Source organism: Coturnix japonica, chromosome 1, assembly GCF_054131305.1.
Source record: "Coturnix japonica strain WE chromosome 1, WE-NBRP24, whole genome shotgun sequence".
Classification (NCBI taxonomy): Eukaryota; Metazoa; Chordata; class Aves; order Galliformes; family Phasianidae; genus Coturnix; species Coturnix japonica.
Window position 1 is genome coordinate 110,887,870 of NC_140663.1, and position 19,186 is coordinate 110,907,055.

Genomic DNA, 19,186 nt, shown 5'->3' on the forward strand with positions numbered 1-19,186 from the left:
TTAGGCTAGGAGCTAAATGATAGTTTTATTCGTAAAATACTTTTCCTAAGTGCAAAATATCTTAATTTTATATTATAAAAGTTAGCAAAAAGTGATACATTTCTAACAGAACCAAGAAAACTCTTTACTTTTATTCAATTACTCTTTTCAATGTGGAATCAAGAGGTATGCACCACACCAACAGATTTCAGTGCCATACAGATCATTCAATAAATACATCATTCTACTGTTCCAATCCATGAGTGACAGTTAAAAAGTCTGATAGAGCTACTGAAAAAATATAAGCATTTTTGGCTTTTTTTTTTGCTTCGGGTTTGTTTGGAACTAGTAATCTCTAAGCAGAATATAAAGTTCTTTGCATTTGCAAACAACATTGTGTAGGACAGTAACAGCTGAATGCCAGAAGTAAACCAGAAGAACAAATGTTCTTGTGTTATTGACTAACACCAGTACAATATCTCTATTGAAAAAAAAAAAAAATCAATTCAGCCTATTTCTTAATTCCTACAGAAAATGTCAGCAAGGAACTGGTAAGGGAAACTTACTAATTTCCTATTTGATAAGGCCATTGCATATCCTAACTTACAGTAAGAAAACTGATTCTATGCTGTGCATAAGAAATGGCCTTTTTATTATAAATAGAAGTCAAAGCAAGTACCAGTATCCTCACTAATTTTATCCTATAGCTAACAACAGAAAGAAACAAAAAAATCACAACACCAAACCATGGAACCTTTGCCTCCAGTTATGTTAAGTATGGGGAAAGAAAGAGCAACTTTGGGATTGCTGGGCAGCCAGCTTATGTTAACCAACCACATAAGAAATTAAATATATATGAAGCCATTTATTTTTAGATAGGTATTTTTTGAGTTCCTAGTAATATCCTAGTAATTTTCAAAATGAGGTTTTATTTTTTTTTTAGTTCAGTCCAGTCATAAATCTCAGTGTTCTGTGGAAGAGCAAGCAAGGGCAGGAATAATTACTGCACATCTTTCACAATTCAAGTTAACAAAGACAGGACAAAAAGCCTTCAGAACAGCAGCATAACCAGACAATAGAAGAAATATACCTAACCCTATAAACCAGCAACCACAGGCCTGAACATTAAAAGCTATGACTGTGAGCTTGAGAAAGTGTACCACTGATGGTGCTCATCTCTGACTGCATATGAAGATTATGTAGCACAGGTCCTTACAGTGTTAACTGGAGGTCCAAGCACAAGAAGATAATGGAAATTATTCTTTCTTAAATCTGAATCAGGATCCAAATCTTCTAGATATCTAGATGAAAGCTGCAGCAAATTTGCACCTTGTGCACATCAGACCTGAATAGACATATGCCACTGTGCAGCTGACTATGCCCCTGAAGAAGTATTGTCATCAGTTTTCATCATGATAAAACATAAACCTGGGGCTATTTGTTTAGGGTTTTTTTTTGCTGCTTTTGTGGCACTGAATCAGAATGAAGCTAATCTACCTCCTCACATACAATGCAATAGTTTAGTTGACCATTAATCTTCCTTCACGGAGGTCCTTTTCTTCCACTCCACATTTCTACATGCTTCTGCTGCCTTGATCATAGGCATATATATAGCATGCCTCAAGTTGGAGGACACCTTAAAGGACTCCAGCTGTAGCCTTTTTGTGGTCATGTCTGAGACTCCGGATTGTGCTGTTTATGGCAGCCACGCATGCCTTCCAATCATATCCAGTTTCCTTTAGATCAAAGGATGGGTAATTCTCTTGAAGAAAGTCTAAAAATAAACATATCAGAGAAAATTATCAATTATTTATGCAAGTTGCATTCTCTTCTTGGATGTAATTCAATCAAAACAAGCGCATGCTACCAGAACAAAACAGTTTAGGTCCAGTATGAGAACTGAACAGCAGAATTAGAGAGTAAATATTTTTCCCCTCCGTTTGAGATACTTGACAGTGACAAAAAGGTCCAAGCATTAAAACAAAATGTGCAAAGAAAGCAAGGAGCCATTTACATGGGCTTTGTTCCTTAGAGTGTTGATGTTCTACTGCTAAAGTAAAAAGTCTCAGCCTCCATTTCAGAATGTATTTGGCAAGTCTACACCCTCCTTCAGAGGATCTTTGGCAATTACAATCCTAAAGTAATACCTCTATCAAATTGTGTTATTGTTTTCTTTGTACTTGTGGAAGTTTCTCTGGAAATAAGCAGGAGGCATTAACTTTCAGAGAAACATATGCAGTTTTTGTTAGGCTACAAGGGATCCTGGGAGGCTTTCACTCAATTTCCTGCCCAAAGCAGGGTTAGCACTGAGGTCATACCAGGTTGCTTTGGGCTTTGTACACTGAGGTGTGGAAAAAGCACAGAGAAAGCGCAGTCACACATGGCAACCACCTCCTCAGTCTGACTGTCCTCAAGAAGAAAATGCTTCTTCTCAAGTGCAGTCTCAATCTCTCATTCCTTTTTAAGCCTGCGATCTCATCCTCACGCATTCAATTTAGTGCTGCTAAGAGACAGGTTATGTTTTATTAATAAAATCCTTTTACGTACTGGCAGAAGAATGGTACATACCCACGGATTCTTCTTTTCTAGACCAAGTAAGTCCAGTAGCTTCAATGCACATGAGTTCTAGTCCACTCTCCTGTCTGATGGCCCATAAGCTTCCAGTGACGAGTCACCGGAATAAGCCAAAATCTGCTCTCCAAAGCTACAAGGTCTGTACTCGCACACATTTTTGACCACCCCCAGTATCCTGAGGTTCACTATTTCATAGTCTCTATAAGTAATACTGACACTGAATGTCACACCCCAGCTTTGCTCGTTATGAGCACTAGAACCTGATGTGCTTTACTTCTGGTTGGCCTATCCAGCACCTCTATCAAGAAGTCACCTCCAATATCCTTTAGAATCCCCTAGGATTGCTTCCATCTTCCAGTACGCTGCCCTTTCAAGCAGATGTTGAAACAGAATTCCACCATAAGAACTAGGTTTGTCTTCTGGAGACTTCCTTGCGGTGCCCAACTATGAATTCAGCAACTTTCTCTCAACTATTTCCACTGCTTGTAGTAACATTTCCCCCTTTGTCATCTGAACAGAGATTTTGTTCTTACCTCTGAGGGCATTAATTTTGTTGCAGTCCAACGGACTCATCCCACGTTCAATATTACCATATACATTGCTTTTCACCAGCACATCTTCAGTGAACAGATGACGAATGAGGTAGCGAGCTGACAACTCTGGCCGAGACTTCCCCTTTGCAACATAAATGACTGAGAGGGGCAACTGAACATTGTGCCACGGACTTCCAAGGAGTTCTGAAAAGGATACAGAGAGAGAAGCATTTTTCTTATCCAACATTTTCTGTCCTGCAAAGAGGCAGTGTTGCACTAAAACCAGAAGACAAAAAATTTTCTCCCCAGAAACTACTGCACTTGCTTGGAAAGATCAGAGCAAAACTGTAACATCACAGCTGATTCTAGAATATAGCAGATTGTAGGCAGATGTCCAAGTAGTCAAAAAACGTGCCAGTTTTACAACAGTGTCACAGCAATTCTGATACGATCTTAGCAATGCTAGCGACGTAGTCTGCATTACTGATGATTGCTTTCTAAACTGTGTGAAAAGAAGTTGCCATTTTAATTACATAAATAAATTTCCACTACTACAATGGTGCTCAGATCCCCTAAGTGGAAACTGAAAACAGTGAATATTTTTACAGCAACTTGAAACTGACTTCGCTGCAACCACTAAGATTATACATAAAAATATTATGTATATGTTCTTATATATGTATATATTACACAGTATCACAGTATCACAGTCTCGTGTGGGTTGGAAGGGACCTTAGAGATCGAGTCCAACCCCTGGGATTCGAGCCCCTGTGTAGCAGAGCGGCACTTCTACCACTTGCGCCACAGGGGGGATTCAAACCCGGGCCTCCGGTGCTGCAACGTGACATTCCTACCACTGCGCCACCGGGGCACACATATGAAATTAAAAATATATATATATAAAGCAGGTATATACATTATTAAGTGCCGGGTCCTGCACTTTGGCCACAATAACCCCATGCAGCGCTATAGGCTTGGGGCTGAGTGTCTGGAGGACTGTGAAGAGGAAAGGGACCTGGGAGTGTTGGTTGATGCTCGGCTGAACATGAGCTGACAGTGTGCCCAGGTGGACAAGAGGGCACTCTCAGAGAGTGGTCAGGCACTGAAATGGCTGCTCAGGGAGGTGGTGGAGTCGCTGTCTCTGGCAGTGTTCAAGAGGTGTCTGGATGAGGACCTACGAGAGATGGTTTAGTGGCTTGTGGTAGCAATGGTAATGGGAGGATGGTTGGACTAGATGATCTTGTATGTCCTTTTGAACCCTGTGATCCTATGATTAAAAGTATACAGATATACTTCAGTATGTCTGTGGCGTCAAAGTCACCCAACAAATCTCAGGTGCAGGAAAAACAAATCTAATCATATAAATTATTTCTAAAGGCTCATTTTTTTCTTGAACCTCTGAATGGGTATCATATGCTACTGTCATGGTTTTGTAATTTTTCTATAGTTATTCCACATTATAACATTATGTGGAGCACAGAGAACTACATGTCCCAGAGGACCTCACAGTCGGAGAGGGAAACATGTCACGGATGTGACGCTGGCTCTCTCTCTCTCACTGCCTGGCAGCAATTGTGGGTGTGCTTCCAAGCCATGGCACCTTCAGTTTCAAAGTAGGCTTCTTGGTCTTTGGAAACCGCTCTCTTATTTTACTTGATTTATTAGCCTCAATTTCAATTGGATTGTAATTAGTAAAATAAGTTTTCCTCCTTAGATCGTTGCCACTTCTCTGTTTGTTTCCTTGAGCCCAGCTCCCATCTCCCTACCCCTTTCCCTTTTTCCCTTCCCATTTGTCAGGGGCCAAGGGGCCCACGGGCCTAGTGCCCCCTGTCATGGACATAAACTGACTTATCCCTGTTCATTCCTAAGATGACATACTATATAGAAACCAAACCAGTGCCTTAAGAGGGAGAATTACATTGTATGGGAAATAGATTTGCTCAACTCTTACAGTAGCACCTTCTGCTTCTTACTGCTTATTAAAAAGAGAACACACATAAATTCAGAGGATGAAAATTCCTCCATTTACCCATGGGTTCCGGAGGCTTCTGTTTCCTGACTGAAGGTGTACGGAAAGATTCCGGGAACTTAGCCCATCCCGAATTCTGCAGACTGTCACTGGTAGACCTGGTCACCTTCTGAGAGTTTTGAGAACTTCCTATACTGTCTTCATTGCAATTTAAATCTATGCAAGGAGATGTATCTGGAGTGTCAGCCAATTCCTCTTTCCCATTAGCTATCTCCTGAAACATATTGAATGAGGTTAATGCATGCACACGAAAAAGCCTATCAGTCTTCTTCCAGTTCATTTCCCATTCAGAGTAGATCAGATTTCACATTTATACAATATAGTTAGTCCTCAATCTCAACCATCAAAGGCACAAGTGAAACAGAAAAAAAATAGTCATACAGCTGCACAAAGCTTATTAGAAGAAGTGAATGGAGTTACGGGTTTTTGGGGAGTGATGTTTCAGTCAACATAAAGTTGAAATGCAAGACTGGAAATAACTCATGGAAAGCCAGTGAAAACAGCAATATCAGTTACGTGCTCAAGCTCACAATCAAATCTGATGCTACTCCTGGCCAGCAATTATAGTACTTTCCTTTTAGTATCCTATGTCAATGCATCTCTTGTTGACTGAAGTCTGGAAACAGCAAGAAGGCAATGTGAGGAATATGCTTCCAGTATTCCCCACGTGGAGCTACTGCTGCAAACAGCGGACACATGTTAAACAATGCAAAAGATGGAACCCAAGGAATTACCATTTAGAGCGCTCATACAATGAGTCAAATAATCAATTTTACAAGGAAACTCAAAATTAGTACTTAATAAATTATCACTTTCAGACAACTTACTTGGTTTATTTTTGTTTCAGAGTGCAAACAGCGGATCATAGCATTGACAAGTGTGATACATGTTTTCCAGTCTTTTCCATATTCGCTCAAATCATAGTTTGGAAAGTTAGCTGCAAGAAATTCTGTGTATAAAGTGTACAAAATTTATTAAGATTTGTGACAAGAAAACAGTATTTAAAAGTTTTCTGGTTTAGAAAGAAGAGATGGCTCAGAATTGCTTGATGTTTACTCTTCTTCATTTAAGAGCTTTGTAGTTCTAGCTTTTATTAAAAAGATATAGTAAGCTCAATTTCATAGTGCTACTTAGCTTCAAAACAGAAGAGGTACACGGACATCTCTTTGATGTGTTTCAATAATGCTTTTACTATTAAATAATTTGTGGTAGAATTAGGAAAAAGATGTAATTTATTGTACAAACTCTTTTTTAAAAGAAGACTGAGTAATGCTGATGCTGCAACTACATAACACGGTCTCTGCAACCTGCCAGCTTTTAGGTAGGAAACGAGGAAATGCATGGGTTCACACATATGTGCTACAGGATATCAGGTAAATGGCCTGACAACATTAAAACGGTAAAATTAAAAGTCCTCCCACCTTCACCACTTCTCAAACAAACAAGTATATTCACAACAGTGTTCAGCAGTTGAGAAGTTGCTGGACAACAATTATGATTATCCTTGCGAAAAGGACACATTCTACATCAAAAATTCTGATAAGTACCAAGTAGAACATAAGTCTGTGTATTTTGAAAGGTATCATACCTCTTATGGCAGCCATTTTATTAGGATCCAGTGAACACCACCCTTGTGTACTTGCTCCTACAATGCTACATCGTAAAGCTTCCTTGGGGAACAAGACACGAACTAAGTAGCGGGCTGCATACTTCGGTTTAGTCTTTTGCCGAGCTTTCATCAAATAGTTTCCAAGGACTTTCACATTTCTCACTGGGTCACCAACATATTCTTTTGGAAAACAAAACCAAAGAAATTATTTTTAAAAAATAAATATATACGTATTATGGAGCCACTAAGGTTGGAAAAAAAACCTCTATGATCAGCTAGTCCAGCCATCCACCCCCCACCAATACTGCCCACTAAACCACATCCCTGAGTATACTTGTACCCATGGACTCTTTCCTTATCACCTCCACCACCTCCCTGGGCAGCCTGCTCCAGTGCCTCAGCACTGTTTCTGAGAAGAAATTCAACCTAATACTCCTGTGAGAATCTCCTGTGGTGCAACTTGAGGCCATTCCCTCTTGTCCCATCGCTATTATCTGGGAGACACCTCACCGCAATCCCCTTTCAGGCAGTTCTAGATAGCAATAAAGTCTCCCTTGAGCCTCCTATAAGCTCTCCCGAGCCTCCTATATATACATATTTTTTAAATATACTGCTTACAGTAACGCAATAATGTAAAGAATTCATCATTTTCTATGGAATACAGTATTTTGAAAGAAACCAAACACTGGAGGAAAGAAGAGATTTTCCAAATAACAACATTCTGTAAGAAGCGAACAGGTACTTCCTTCACACATATCAGGTAACGCAGGCATATGCCTCAACTTTACAGGCAGTTGTGTTTTTTGAAACATGCATAGTATGGATGTATCACTCAGAATACACAGTCTAAGATAGTTTACATCAAGAATACTAAGAGAGAATAAAAGGGCTTAGTCTCATAAATAACCCAAAGGCTTGTCTTAGTCTGTGTAACAGCATACACACTGCACAGAGCTTTTTAATTGACTCCCAGCATATTAAACATTCCTAAGACCTTAATTTCAAGAATTCTAAACACTATTCCATCATAAAAGTGCTTGTAAAGCAGCCGGTTTAACTTCTTTATGTTTCTTAAATAATGAAGAATAGATTTCTCAGAGCAGAATTTTTTTACACTAGTAGCAATTTTTTAGCCTACACACCTGCATATTTATTACAAAGAAACTCACCAAAGCTTGGATGGATGGAGAGTGATGAAGATGGCACTTCTTTACTAATGCTCACACTCCCAGATGAATCTCCGTAGTTCTCCACCACTGCTTCATTTCCCAAGCCTGTTTCAGATGGTGCTGGCATCACTGATGATGATGCTGGGGATGATGCAGTGTTGACAGTACTTTCAAGAGTAGCTGAAAGATCTGGTTGAGGAAGAAGGTCAGGGATGCTGTCAGCTGCTGTAAACTGTGAATGCAAGGAATGTGTAGAAACTATGGTGGGGAGTGGAGGGCTCTGCCTAAGAACAGGCTGCTGAGATTCAAGTTTCATAGTCCGTTGAACACTATTTGTTGTGGAATTGACCTGAACATGGCTATTTTGTAAAGCAGCCCTTATGACTGGGTTATGCCTTCCTCGGCCTGATGAAGAGAGATGAAGTCTTGAATCCCTTTCCATAGATTTTTGTACTCTTACTCTTCCTTGGGGCAAATGACTGGAACTTCTGTATATAAATCCGACTGGTTTCTGTAAATGTGATTCAGAAAACAATAAAAAGGTTGAATTAGATACATCTGATCTTTCACAAACCAAGAAGAACACAGTTTAATAATTATGCTATTGGCAATAGACTGCCACAGAATCAAAAATTAGATGAGGCTGGGAGGGACATCTGGGTCCATCTGGTCCAACATGTGCTCAAGTAGTGACATCCAGAGTAGGTTGTCCAGGACCATGTCCAGACATCTTTTGAAGATCTCCAAGGAGGAGACCCTACAGCTGTTCTGGGCAGTCTGAGTCAGTGCTCATCACTGACTCATCAGTAAAGAATCCCTCTGTCATTTCAATTAGTGCTCACTGCCTCTTGTCCTGTCACTGTGCGACAATGAAAAAAGTCTGGCTCCATCTCCTTAGAATCCTGCCTTCAAAACTTTACAAGTACAGATGAGATGCCCTCCCTGTCTTCTCTTCTCCAGGCTGAAGATTCCCAGTTCTCTCAGGCTCTCCTCATAGGAGAGCGTCTGCTCCCTTCATCACTTTTGTGTCTCAGTGTTGGACTTCTCCCAGCATGTCCACATACTTTTTGTGCTGGGGGAGCCCTGAACTGGACACAGTAGTCCAGAACTCTTCACTAAAGTAATTCAACTTTGTCAGGAAACCAACACTATTCTTCTCTCTTCTACTCTCATTTTTAGGTCAGACACTAATCTTCTGCCCAAGCTGTCTCTTCATCATTTGCTTGCTAGCCAAAGGCATTCAATATCCAGATCTTGTTTGCAGTGGTGAACACCAGAGTAAATAAAACAGGTAGAGATGGCTTGAGCTTACTGTTACCTGGAGTCTTTTCATTATAAAAAACATGCACCCTAAGACATACAATTGATTTCAAAACCAGCCAATGAATAGGAGTTAACAGATACAGATGATGTGTTGGTTTTTTTTGTTGTTGTTGTTGTTAGATCAGAGGTCTGAACATATTCTACCCTTCCAACCATTCAAAAACTAGCACCTGAATAAAGACTTTTCTGAAAGTTTGTCAGTTTCTCCAACTAAAAAAAAAAATGTAGTGCTTTATCACAAAACTCCTTACTTACATCCTTAATCCATGGCAGATGTAACAATATACAGCTATAAAAACTGAAAGCATTCCTGATGACTTTAAAGAGGAAATGCAGAGCATCTTGTAGTGGCTGACAACAAGTTTGTTCCATTAATCTTCCATGTTTGGATGACTGGACAGTACAAGCTTGGACAACAACAACACCACTTTCCCAAATAAAATGTAATACTTTATTAGTAACTAACTTGCAAAAGACCATCATCACTTTTACTCCCCCTTGATGCAAATAACCTTACTGATCTCTTGACATTTCTTGACACCAGAATTACTTCTGCCACATTATAAACTTTGCAATATTATTGACAAAGAAAAGTCATCATGGAATAAATTACCTTCTTCAAAAGTTACCTGTTTTCCCCTTTAGAAAGTATGTGTACGCAGTCACAAGTACTAATACTCTTTTTCTTAAGTTAACAGGATTAACCAGGTAAGAACAAAGTGGATAATGCACTCAGTAGTGCGTCTTTTAAAAATCCTGAAGAAAGGTATTTGATTAGAAAAATATAATTCTGTATTGTAATGGAGATGACAACACACTGTAGATATCAAAAAAACATTAGCTAACAGAACCAGCCTGTGTGGATTCTGTGATGCATAAACTCTCCTCTAATCCCAGAAACCAACAAGACAGTACACTATTTAGTAAAGCAGAAAGAAACTTACAAAAGTGTAAGATAACCTAGAGAATTCCTTCCCATTCTTTACAATACAAACAGAATTTTGAAACACTCATGGTGGTGCCCAGAATTTGAAGGAGGACACTGGCAGTTCTGTGACCTGTGGTCAGTAACTACACAGAAGATTATTCATGACATATAATGAGAAATCTAAGTCAAATTAATTGAAATGGAATCCACACTTACTAATTTGCTACTGATTTTTAGTAACAAAGAGGATTTTATATTTTAAGAGGCATCAGAAGAAATGAGGGAATTAAAGAAAAAAGTGAATTTATCATTTCTACAATACTCACAGGTTTGAGTAACAGTGGCCTGGCACAAGTATGCTGCATTTCTGAGACCTTTCGATGAAGCAGGTCAAGTTTTTTATCCAGTTTCTGAATGGAATCGTACATGGCCTGATAACAAAAGTAGAGGTGAAAACAGGATTGTTTCTCAAGAGCCCAACTTACATCTGAAGTAATGAAGAGAGTTCCATTAAATCAAGAGAGTTCCATTAAAGGCAAAATTCTCTCCCTGAAAAGGGGCAAGATTAGAAAATAATAAATACCTTCTGTAAGTAAATTAAAGAGCAATTTACACACAACATGTAAATAGCAATGGTAAACATATTCTTGGAGAAGCCCACTCCTCCTGCTACATTAACATGGTTGGCACTCACAGGTTGTTCTTCATGCTTCTGTCATATGTTTTATTTTGTCTGACATTCCACGGAATCAATATCTCACCACTCTTTCAAAAAAATTGTTCCTAACATCCAACCTGAACCCCTGCTGGCGCAACTTGAGGCCATTTGCTCTCATCCTATCACTGCTACCTGGGAGAAGAGGTCAACTCCCACCTCACCACAGCTTCCTTTCAGGAGTTGTGGAGATCGACAAGGTCTCTCTTGACCCTCTTCATCTCCAGGCTGAACAGCTGCCTTAACCACTCTCCATAATAAGATGTATGTTCCAGACCCTTCACCATCTTCACTGCCCTTCTTTGGACATGCTCCAAGACCTCAATGTCTTTCTTATAATTAGATGCCCAAAGCTACCGGCAATCTCTAAAGTAAGGTAGCTGTTATGATATAGTATTTAAATCCATAGTAAGGTTGCAATTACACAGGTCAAAGGCTCACAGGCAGTCACTGAAAGTCTCTACATCATTAATGGGAAACACATTTAGAACAATACTGTCTGTAAAGCTCCTAATTGGAATTTAATCTGATCAAGAATGTCAAAGACAACAAGAAGAGGTTCTAGAAGCACACATATAACCAAACTAAGACTAGGGAAAATTTGAGACCACTGCTAAATGAGACAGAGGTCCTCATTACACGAGGAAGGGAGTAGGAGCACTGAAAGCCTTCTTTGCCTCAGACTTCAGTAATCCCAGTTCCAGAGTCCAGGGGAAAGACAAGGGAAAGAAGACATCTTCTTGGTGGAAGAGGATCAGTTCAGTGAACACTTAAGCAAACTGGACATTTTTAAGTTCATAGACCCTGATGGGATGCAGCTTTAAATGCAAAGAAAGCTCATGGATGTCGCTGCAAGACCACTCTGGATATTGTTGACCAATCATGGCAACCAGAAGAAGTGCCCAATGACTGGAGGAAAGTAAACATCACTTCTGTCTTCAAGAAAGGCAAGAAAAAGGACCCAAGAAACAACAGGTCAATCAGCCACACATCAGTCTGCAGGAAAGGTTATGGAGTAGCTAATCCTGGAAAACATTTCCAGGCACACAAAGGACAATAAAAAAACCAGGACTAATCACTCATCACTGGTTCACCATACTTGACCAACTTCTGCAATGAAATGACCAGCCTGATGGGTAAGGGAAGATTAATGGCTGCCTGGTATTCAGTAAAGCCTCTGTTATTCCTAAATTCATCATAAACAAGCTCTTGTATGGGCACTGAGACTGGAAATCAGCTGAACAATCAAGTCTAGAGGTAGTGTGATCTGTGGTTCAAAGTCAAATGGGAGACCAGTAGGTATTAGTACACCCACACATGTCAACAGAAGGTTCAGAGAGTTGTTAATTAATTATATATATACCTAAGGACATTTACTGGACACTGATACTTAGTTACAAGCCACACACAATTATCCTCTCTAAAGCATGGCTTGTCACGTAAGCCTCTTTCACTCTATGGAGTACTTCAACCCCAGAGTCAGGTAAGCGCTCTTCTGAATAAGGGATGGTCTTAATTTTCAGTACAGCAATATTCAAATTTATCAGCTACTTTTTCAGTAATCAATATAAATAAAACTCGCCAAAACAAATACTAAGATTTCGGGACATTTCTGGCAAGCCTGGTACCTATAAAAGCTGGGCACTGGCAACAATCAGATCTTTCCCATTACTGTAAAGGTCCTCACAATACTGCAAAGGTCCTCACAATAAATTATTTTGTATTAAAGCTTAAGATTTGAAAAATATTCATGCCAGTTTTATGAAGGGCACAGAATAAAAAGAAACAGATAATTGTCTCACTGAAAACACCACAGTGAAGTGAAGGCTTAACAATTTCAGTGGACAACTGGAAAGCCTGAAGCCTCAGGTTACCAAATAGGTTTAAGCATCATTAGAGAGAGGACAGAGGGGAAAAAGAAAAAAGAAAAAAAATAAGAGAGAGATACCTGGCAATAACTTAGAACTTCTGCGAGAGTTTTCTGCTGATCTCCAATGCAGGAAGCTTCAGATACAACGCTCGCCTTTTTCAATAAAATAGTAGGAAAAATAAGTTTAAGTCAGCAATACATACACAGCTTTAGGTCATCACATAAAGTCAACGCATCCCACCTCCAAACATCACATACTCTTTTAGTCTATCCTAAAACATGCATCACCAAGACAACTTTCCCCAGTCAATCAAACAAAAGAAAGTTAACTTACACATTCATAATCTGGTTCATACTCATAAATTACACTCTCACTGTCTTCATATTCTCCTTCACTGGTTCTTACCTGGGAAAAGACAGAAATAACTTGAAATGTAAAAAAATGATACAGAGATCCAACCCGGACACTTTCCATTGTAGCTATATTATCTCCCTGGCTACAGAAGGGCCTGAGGCAGTCAGATTTAACAAAGACATCTTATTCATGAGCCTTATAAGTAAATTATAAGAACTATAAGTTAAGTCATATGAATACTCAGCTCACCTTTACTTTAAGAATACTGCATTCTTCTTTAAAATAAACCTCTTTCATATTAATAGCAATATGTGTTTTTAATAGGTTATGCTAAGGCCAGAATCTTCTCATCTAGCTATACAGGTACACCTCCTGCTATACAGTTATACAGTAGTATAGTTAATGATATACTATTTATCCAGCCTTATGTAAACATGAGGCTCCACACAGATTTTTATACTGATTTAAATAAACCTATGGGGAAAAAAAAATCCTACTTCACTGTTTTTAACTCTGCACACAGATACTGTAAAAATGTCATTTGCAAACTAAAAGAAGCAGCCTCATACTTGAAAGGCATTGTATGAAAACTCCTTTTAGATGGGGATCAACAGTGCCACCACCTGGACAATGCTGATGTTTCTTTTACTGGATAGAAGCAGATCCCATCCATTATACACAATGGTGTTTGTGTCTACTCCCCCCGCCTCCAAACAGATAAACAAAAGCACACCAAAATCTAAGCCAAAAAAAAAAAAAAGCCACCAACAAAACCTTTATGTCACATTTAATGAGGACTGATCTTAAAAGAAAGAATTTTACTCTTTACAACAAATAGAATTATAAAAGAAAGTTCCCTGTTAAACATTCGGTGCCCCAACCTCTACAATTTAAGAGATTAACTTTTGCATGTTGACAAGAACAAAGTTTCAGGCCTGCCTCAAGAAGAAAATTTAACTAATTGGTCTTTGATCAGAACTGTCCACCCCTATTCACACCAACTTCTAACTCTGTTATCTTAAACTGAACAGAGATATTTTTACTGCAAAATATGAGCATCTAGGTGAAAAATCAGAAGTTCCTTTCCTGTGTACATGAGTTTCTATCCAAAGTACAGCGTCTAGCACAAGGTTTTACCCTAGCTAGGAGCTTCCAGATACAATACAGATATCACTATCAAACACACACTGAAAATGGAAGGACAAAGGATGTTTCCAGTAACATTGAAGCTGGAATCAAAACAAGGGGCTGCTGTCTGGCTACACATACCACATTCTGTCCCAGTGGAGCAGGGGCAAATCGCTTTCTTTTATTACACAAAGACACGAAATCCATTTGTTCAGGGACATCACCGTTTCCTCTCTGCATACTTGCAGAATGGCTCTTCTGTGATTCCACTTGTTCAGCCAGGATCAATAAGCTTTCACTTCCTGGAAAAGGGGAGAAGAAGAAAAGAACATCAGTGGCTTTTTCCCTCTGAGATGAGCATCTGATTATGAAAGCATGCACAGTCACTTAAAGACAACAGCTACAACAATATAGACATCCCTTTCAACTGCTTGGTTATCTGAAATGTTTAATCCTCAGCTGTCCCTTTCCTACCCTTACAGGGCCTCCCTTCTGTAGTTCTGCCACTGAAACACTGTACAACGAAAAAGATGATCTCCAGGTATGCATTCCTGTGTTCTAGTGTAGGTCAGGGATTCCCAAATACAAACTAGCCACAAGCAGTTCACAAAATAGCTCCACCTCAATATGTGGGCCTGTTAAAAAACAGCACCACTGCTACAACAGCAACATTCGAGCAACTGTAAATTATAATAGATACTTTCTGCAGACATAGGAGAATGCCAGCTTCACCTGAAGAAACATTAAGTAGATGAGACAGTTACGTTTTGAACTGTTTGCAATGATGTTAAACTAATCATCTTCCTGATTCACTTCCCAAATTGAGATTTAAACACAAACATAAAAACCTAAAGGAAAAAAAAAATTGAAAAACAGTGATAGTAAAAGTGATAGGGTTTCTAGATATAAAGGAATAAGTAGAAAGCATAACAGTAGTGCTCTGCAGCAGCAGAATAATGACCTAGATATGTATCTCAAGCGATGCTGAGCTTGCTTTGCCAGCAAAATATCTGTAGGCAAGAAGATAGGAGACAAAAAATAAGAGAAACAATTTAAGACAGACAGAGGCAGACTTGGAGAAAAGGCACTTCCCTACAACACATCAACTTAACATGGTGGTTGAATAAAAACAATCAGATTTTAGTTCATAGTGTTAATTAATTTCAATAGCTAAGATAGGCTTAGGTCATGTTTTGTTGTTTTGGCTGCATGTCACAATACTCTATTTCATTTAGTACTAAATAAATTAATAAACATTACCTTTTAAAGACAATCATACCTACTCATCATGGTTCCTTTGCTGATAAATACTTACTGACTTTCTGAAACCAAGATCAGCAATCATCTACGACATTTTCTTGGGCAGGACTTTTTAAGTTTATTTATTTGTTTTTAATCAGAGACAAAAAACAGAGCAAGCCATTCAAACCATCTTCTTCCTTTCCCCAGACACGTTCTTCAACACAGATGTACTAAAAATTTACAACAAACTATCGTCAAATAGAAGGCTAAGGAAATCAAATCCAAAAGCACCTAATAACACTGGGAAGCTAAGATGTGTGGGACACTAATGAAGAGAAACAGTGATAAGAACCTCTATTAACAGGCTGGGAAAAAAAGTAGTAGTAAATAACATCACTTAGCTACAGTCACATTCTTTGCTAATTTAGCAATACTGCTGCTGGAAGACACAATCTGAAGAGCTATGATTGAGTTTTGTCTGAGCCAATGGAAAATTGGGCAAGGTTTCTGAGAGCCTTTGATCTTAGATACTAAAAGAACAACAGTGAATACTGTTGTGTGCCCCAGTAGCACAGTGGTAGGAATGCCGCTTTGCAACACCGGAGGCCCGGGTTTGAATCCCCCCTGTGGCGCAAGTGGTAGAAGTGCCGCTCTGCTACACAGAGACTTGAATCCTGGGGGTTGGACTCGATGATCTCTAAGGTCCCTTCCAACCCGCACCAGACTGTGATACTGTGATACTGTGACCATCATTTGGTATTCTATATACTTTGAGAGTTAACTGAGAGTCACAATAAGAGCATCAACAGTGAAAAGGGTGTGAACAGAACATCTATTCTCCTAGATTTTCCAGTTTTTGCAGCGAACATGTTTTGCCAATATAGCCCAGTCATTTCTCAACAGAAACTGAAGGATAAGCAGATTCCTTGGTACAACTTGGTACAACTTCTTACTTGTAAAAAAAAAAAAAAAAAAAAAAATTAAAAAACCTCTGAATGCGCTTCTGAGAACTGCTTTCCTAGAATAACTAGTTAAATTAGAATCATAGAATCACCAACGTTGGAAAAGACCTCCAAGATCATTCAGTCCAACCATCCACCTACCACCAATATTTCCTGCTAAACCATGTCCCTTACTACAATATCTAAACGGTTCTTGAACATCTCCAATGGACAGTAACTCAACCACCTCCTTGGGCTGTTCCAGTGTTTTCCAGTTCCTGTTCCAGTGCCTGATCACTATTTTGGTGAAGGAATTTTTTCCTAATATCCAACATGATTATACACATTAAACAAACACATTACGAATGTACTAGGTTATAAAATAAAATAAAGAATCAAAGCTTGTCAATGACCAATTAACACCACTTTAACACGTATTTGGTAAGATTTCCAAATTGTCTAGTGCATACAATTAGATGACCTCTGTTATGGCTTCTCCAGTCTGCCAGGGATCTCTCAATGCAAACTGGAAGTGATTCCTTCCCTGCACTCTTCTTCCTGTCCAGAAGAAAACATCTGATGGGAACACAAGTGGAAGGGTGGGGCCAAAACCTCTCAGGTAGTGAGAACACAACAGTAAAGATGGACCAAACCTGCAACCCTACTCAAAGAAAAAGGTCTAAATCCAGAGGACTTATTTTATATGTATCCTAAGTCACAAAAGAGCCAGCTGGCATTAACAAGGACAACACACAGATCTACACAACAACTCTGTAACAAAGTTTCTGCTAGATACTAGCAAAATGACTAGAACTAAATCAAATTTTTCACAGAGAAGTAGATTTCATAAAGATGCTTAAATACCGCACTCAGAAAAACTGGGTACTGTCCAACTCATGTAGATTCCTTCAAGTCAATACACTTCCAATAAAACTGTCCTTAATCTGAATGGTTGCTCACCTGCAGAAGACAATCAGAAACAGGTAATTTAGGATGCTCTTGTCAGAATCTGCGTGACTGAAACTTGCAAGATTAAGGCAACAGAATCTTATACTGAGCAAACACAAACTAATTGCTACAGCAAGAAGAGTGCTGAAACCATATTTCCTGTGTATTTAACTTTTGTATTCAGATTGCCAAAGTACTAGTGAGATCAAAACTCTGGGTAATGCAAGCCTCACAGGGAGGCCTCTGATGTTTGATAAGATATGAGGAGCAACAGAGGCTCTCAGTTTCCTCAGCACAAAGCAGAGGAGCTGATGGGAGGCCTGATGGCGGCAGCAGCTCCTCACAGGGAGCGGAGGGGCAGCGCTGAGCTCTGCTCTGTGTGACAGCGACAGGGCCCGAGGGAACGGCATGGAGCTGTGCCAGGGGAGGGGCAGCTGGGGGTCAGGGAAAGGGGCTGCACCACAGGGTGGTGGGCATGGAACGGGATGCACAGGGCTGTGGGCACGGCCCCCAGTGCTGGAGTTCAAGGAGCGTCTGGACAGCGCTCTGAGACATAGGGTTGGGTTTGGGTGGTGCTGTGTGGAGCCAGGGGTTGGACTCCGTGATCCTTGTAGGTCCCTTCCAACTCGGGATACCTTCTGTGGGTCTGTGATAACAATACACGTGATACAATACATATGAGAAATAGTATTAACAGGACAGCTTTCCTACCACTGAGGTATTCAGTGCAGATTTTGTACTTAAGATTGCTGAGTAAGAGCAAAAACCAGTCAGGAGAGCACAAGCCTGAGGATATGGAGATGGACTGGACGTGCACCTTATTACATTTCCCTAATGAGTACACCAGGATTGCTGTGCTTCCTCACCACCCTACACCCAAACTGCACCTCTCTGCTCCATACTATACAGTGACAGAGCCTCAGCACGCTACCACGGTCACACCTCGTCCCTGTGGCCCTGGCTCGGCGCGCATGGAGCCCAATCTCCACACGGACCGTTCCGAATCTCCACACGGACCGTTCCGAACCCCCACCGCCTCCACCCCGAAACGCCCGTGACGCTCTGCCGACGGGCAGCAGCGAGAACCAATGGGCGAGTCCCGCCGCGCTGGCGTCAGCCAATAGGAAAGCGAGCGGTGGGCGTGGCTCGGCGGAGAGCGTTGCGGCCGTTGCGAACGATGAGGGAACGTAGTGCGCTCTCCAGCGCCTCCCCCGCTCCTTTCCTCCTCAGGGAGCGGCGGCCGCCGGATCCTTACCTGCGGCGGACATGGAGGCAGAAAACGGGCCCCTGATCGGCCCGGGGTGGGCGGTGGAGCGAGCCGGATCTCCGACACGGGCAGGTGCGGCCGGATTACGGCGTTGGAAACGGAAGCGGCTTCTCCGACGTGAGCGCCGAACTGTTTCAGAGCAGTGCGGCTGCGCGTTGGGCACGGAGGCGAGCCCGGCAAACGGGAGTCGGGCGGGCGGGGCCGGGGGCGGGGCCGCCGTTCTTTTTGACGTACTGGGAGGTGTGAGGTTGGGTTTTAAGTGGTGGGAGGTGTTTCTGCATGTTGTGTGCCTGCTACTTGCCCCACCAGCGGGAGGCGAGGTTCACCCTCTGCCTCTGTGGCTTTGTGTGGCTCCTGATGTGCTCATGCTGCGTTGTTAGGAGCAGCCGCCCCATGTTTCACCACACAGTGCCTGGGTAGCTTCACACACCTTCAGAATCACAGAATTGTAGGGGTTGGAAGGGACCTCTAGAGATCATCGAGTCCAACCCCCCTGCCAAAGCAGGCTCCCTACACCACGTCACACAGGTAGGCGTCCAGGCGGGTCTTGAATATCTCCAGAGAAAGAGACTCCAC

At 40.8% G+C, this 19,186-nt stretch overlaps 1 protein-coding gene and 1 long non-coding RNA gene across 10 annotated transcripts in view; one reads left to right on the forward strand and one right to left on the reverse strand.

Moving 5' to 3' along the window:
* On the reverse strand, positions 1 to 18,751 carry LOC107325304 (BEN domain-containing protein 2). 8 transcript variants are annotated; one of them, XR_014940408.1, is made up of 13 exons: positions 18,599 to 18,751; positions 17,260 to 17,355; positions 14,354 to 14,514; positions 13,064 to 13,135; positions 12,808 to 12,882; positions 10,471 to 10,575; positions 7,894 to 8,404; positions 6,704 to 6,904; positions 5,943 to 6,064; positions 5,116 to 5,329; positions 4,102 to 4,260; positions 3,087 to 3,290; positions 1 to 1,753 (listed from the first exon to the last, which is right to left on the reverse strand). XR_014940408.1 is itself a non-coding variant. In XM_085531331.1 (12 exons), exons 2-12 carry the CDS (start codon positions 17,291 to 17,293, stop codon positions 1,617 to 1,619), a joined length of 1,836 nt encoding a protein of 611 aa, XP_085387457.1. In that variant the 5' UTR covers positions 17,294 to 17,355; positions 18,599 to 18,751; the 3' UTR covers positions 1 to 1,616. The 8 variants fall into 8 exon arrangements, 5 of the variants coding, with proteins under 5 accessions (XP_085387457.1, XP_085387460.1, XP_085387485.1 ...); XM_085531331.1 differs by lacking the exon at positions 4,102 to 4,260; XR_014940409.1 differs by lacking the exon at positions 1 to 1,753 and having other exon boundaries at positions 3,154 to 3,290; positions 4,003 to 4,260.
* Positions 18,544 to 19,186, forward strand: part of LOC116652462 (uncharacterized) — a 7,576-nt gene continuing 6,933 nt past the window's right edge. The window contains exon 1 of one of the 2 annotated variants that reach the window (XR_014940423.1): positions 18,544 to 18,682. This is a non-coding gene — a long non-coding RNA (uncharacterized LOC116652462). Of the gene's footprint in view, positions 18,683 to 18,809; positions 19,139 to 19,186 lie in introns of those variants that run through there. The other variant, XR_014940422.1, reaches the window with a different exon arrangement.

Excerpts from the sequence above, each read along its gene's own strand:
- LOC107325304 (XM_085531331.1), bottom strand. The coding sequence starts at position 17,293 with ATGAGTTGGACAGTACCCAGTTTTTCTGAGTGCG. Across the intron at positions 8,405-10,470 it reads GGCCACTGTTACTCAAACCT|AAACCAGTCGGATTTATATA; the intron begins GTGAGTATTGTA and ends TCACATTTACAG. Across the intron at positions 3,291-5,115 it reads GAAGCCTCCGGAACCCATGG|AACTCCTTGGAAGTCCGTGG; the intron begins GTAAATGGAGGA and ends TATCCTTTTCAG.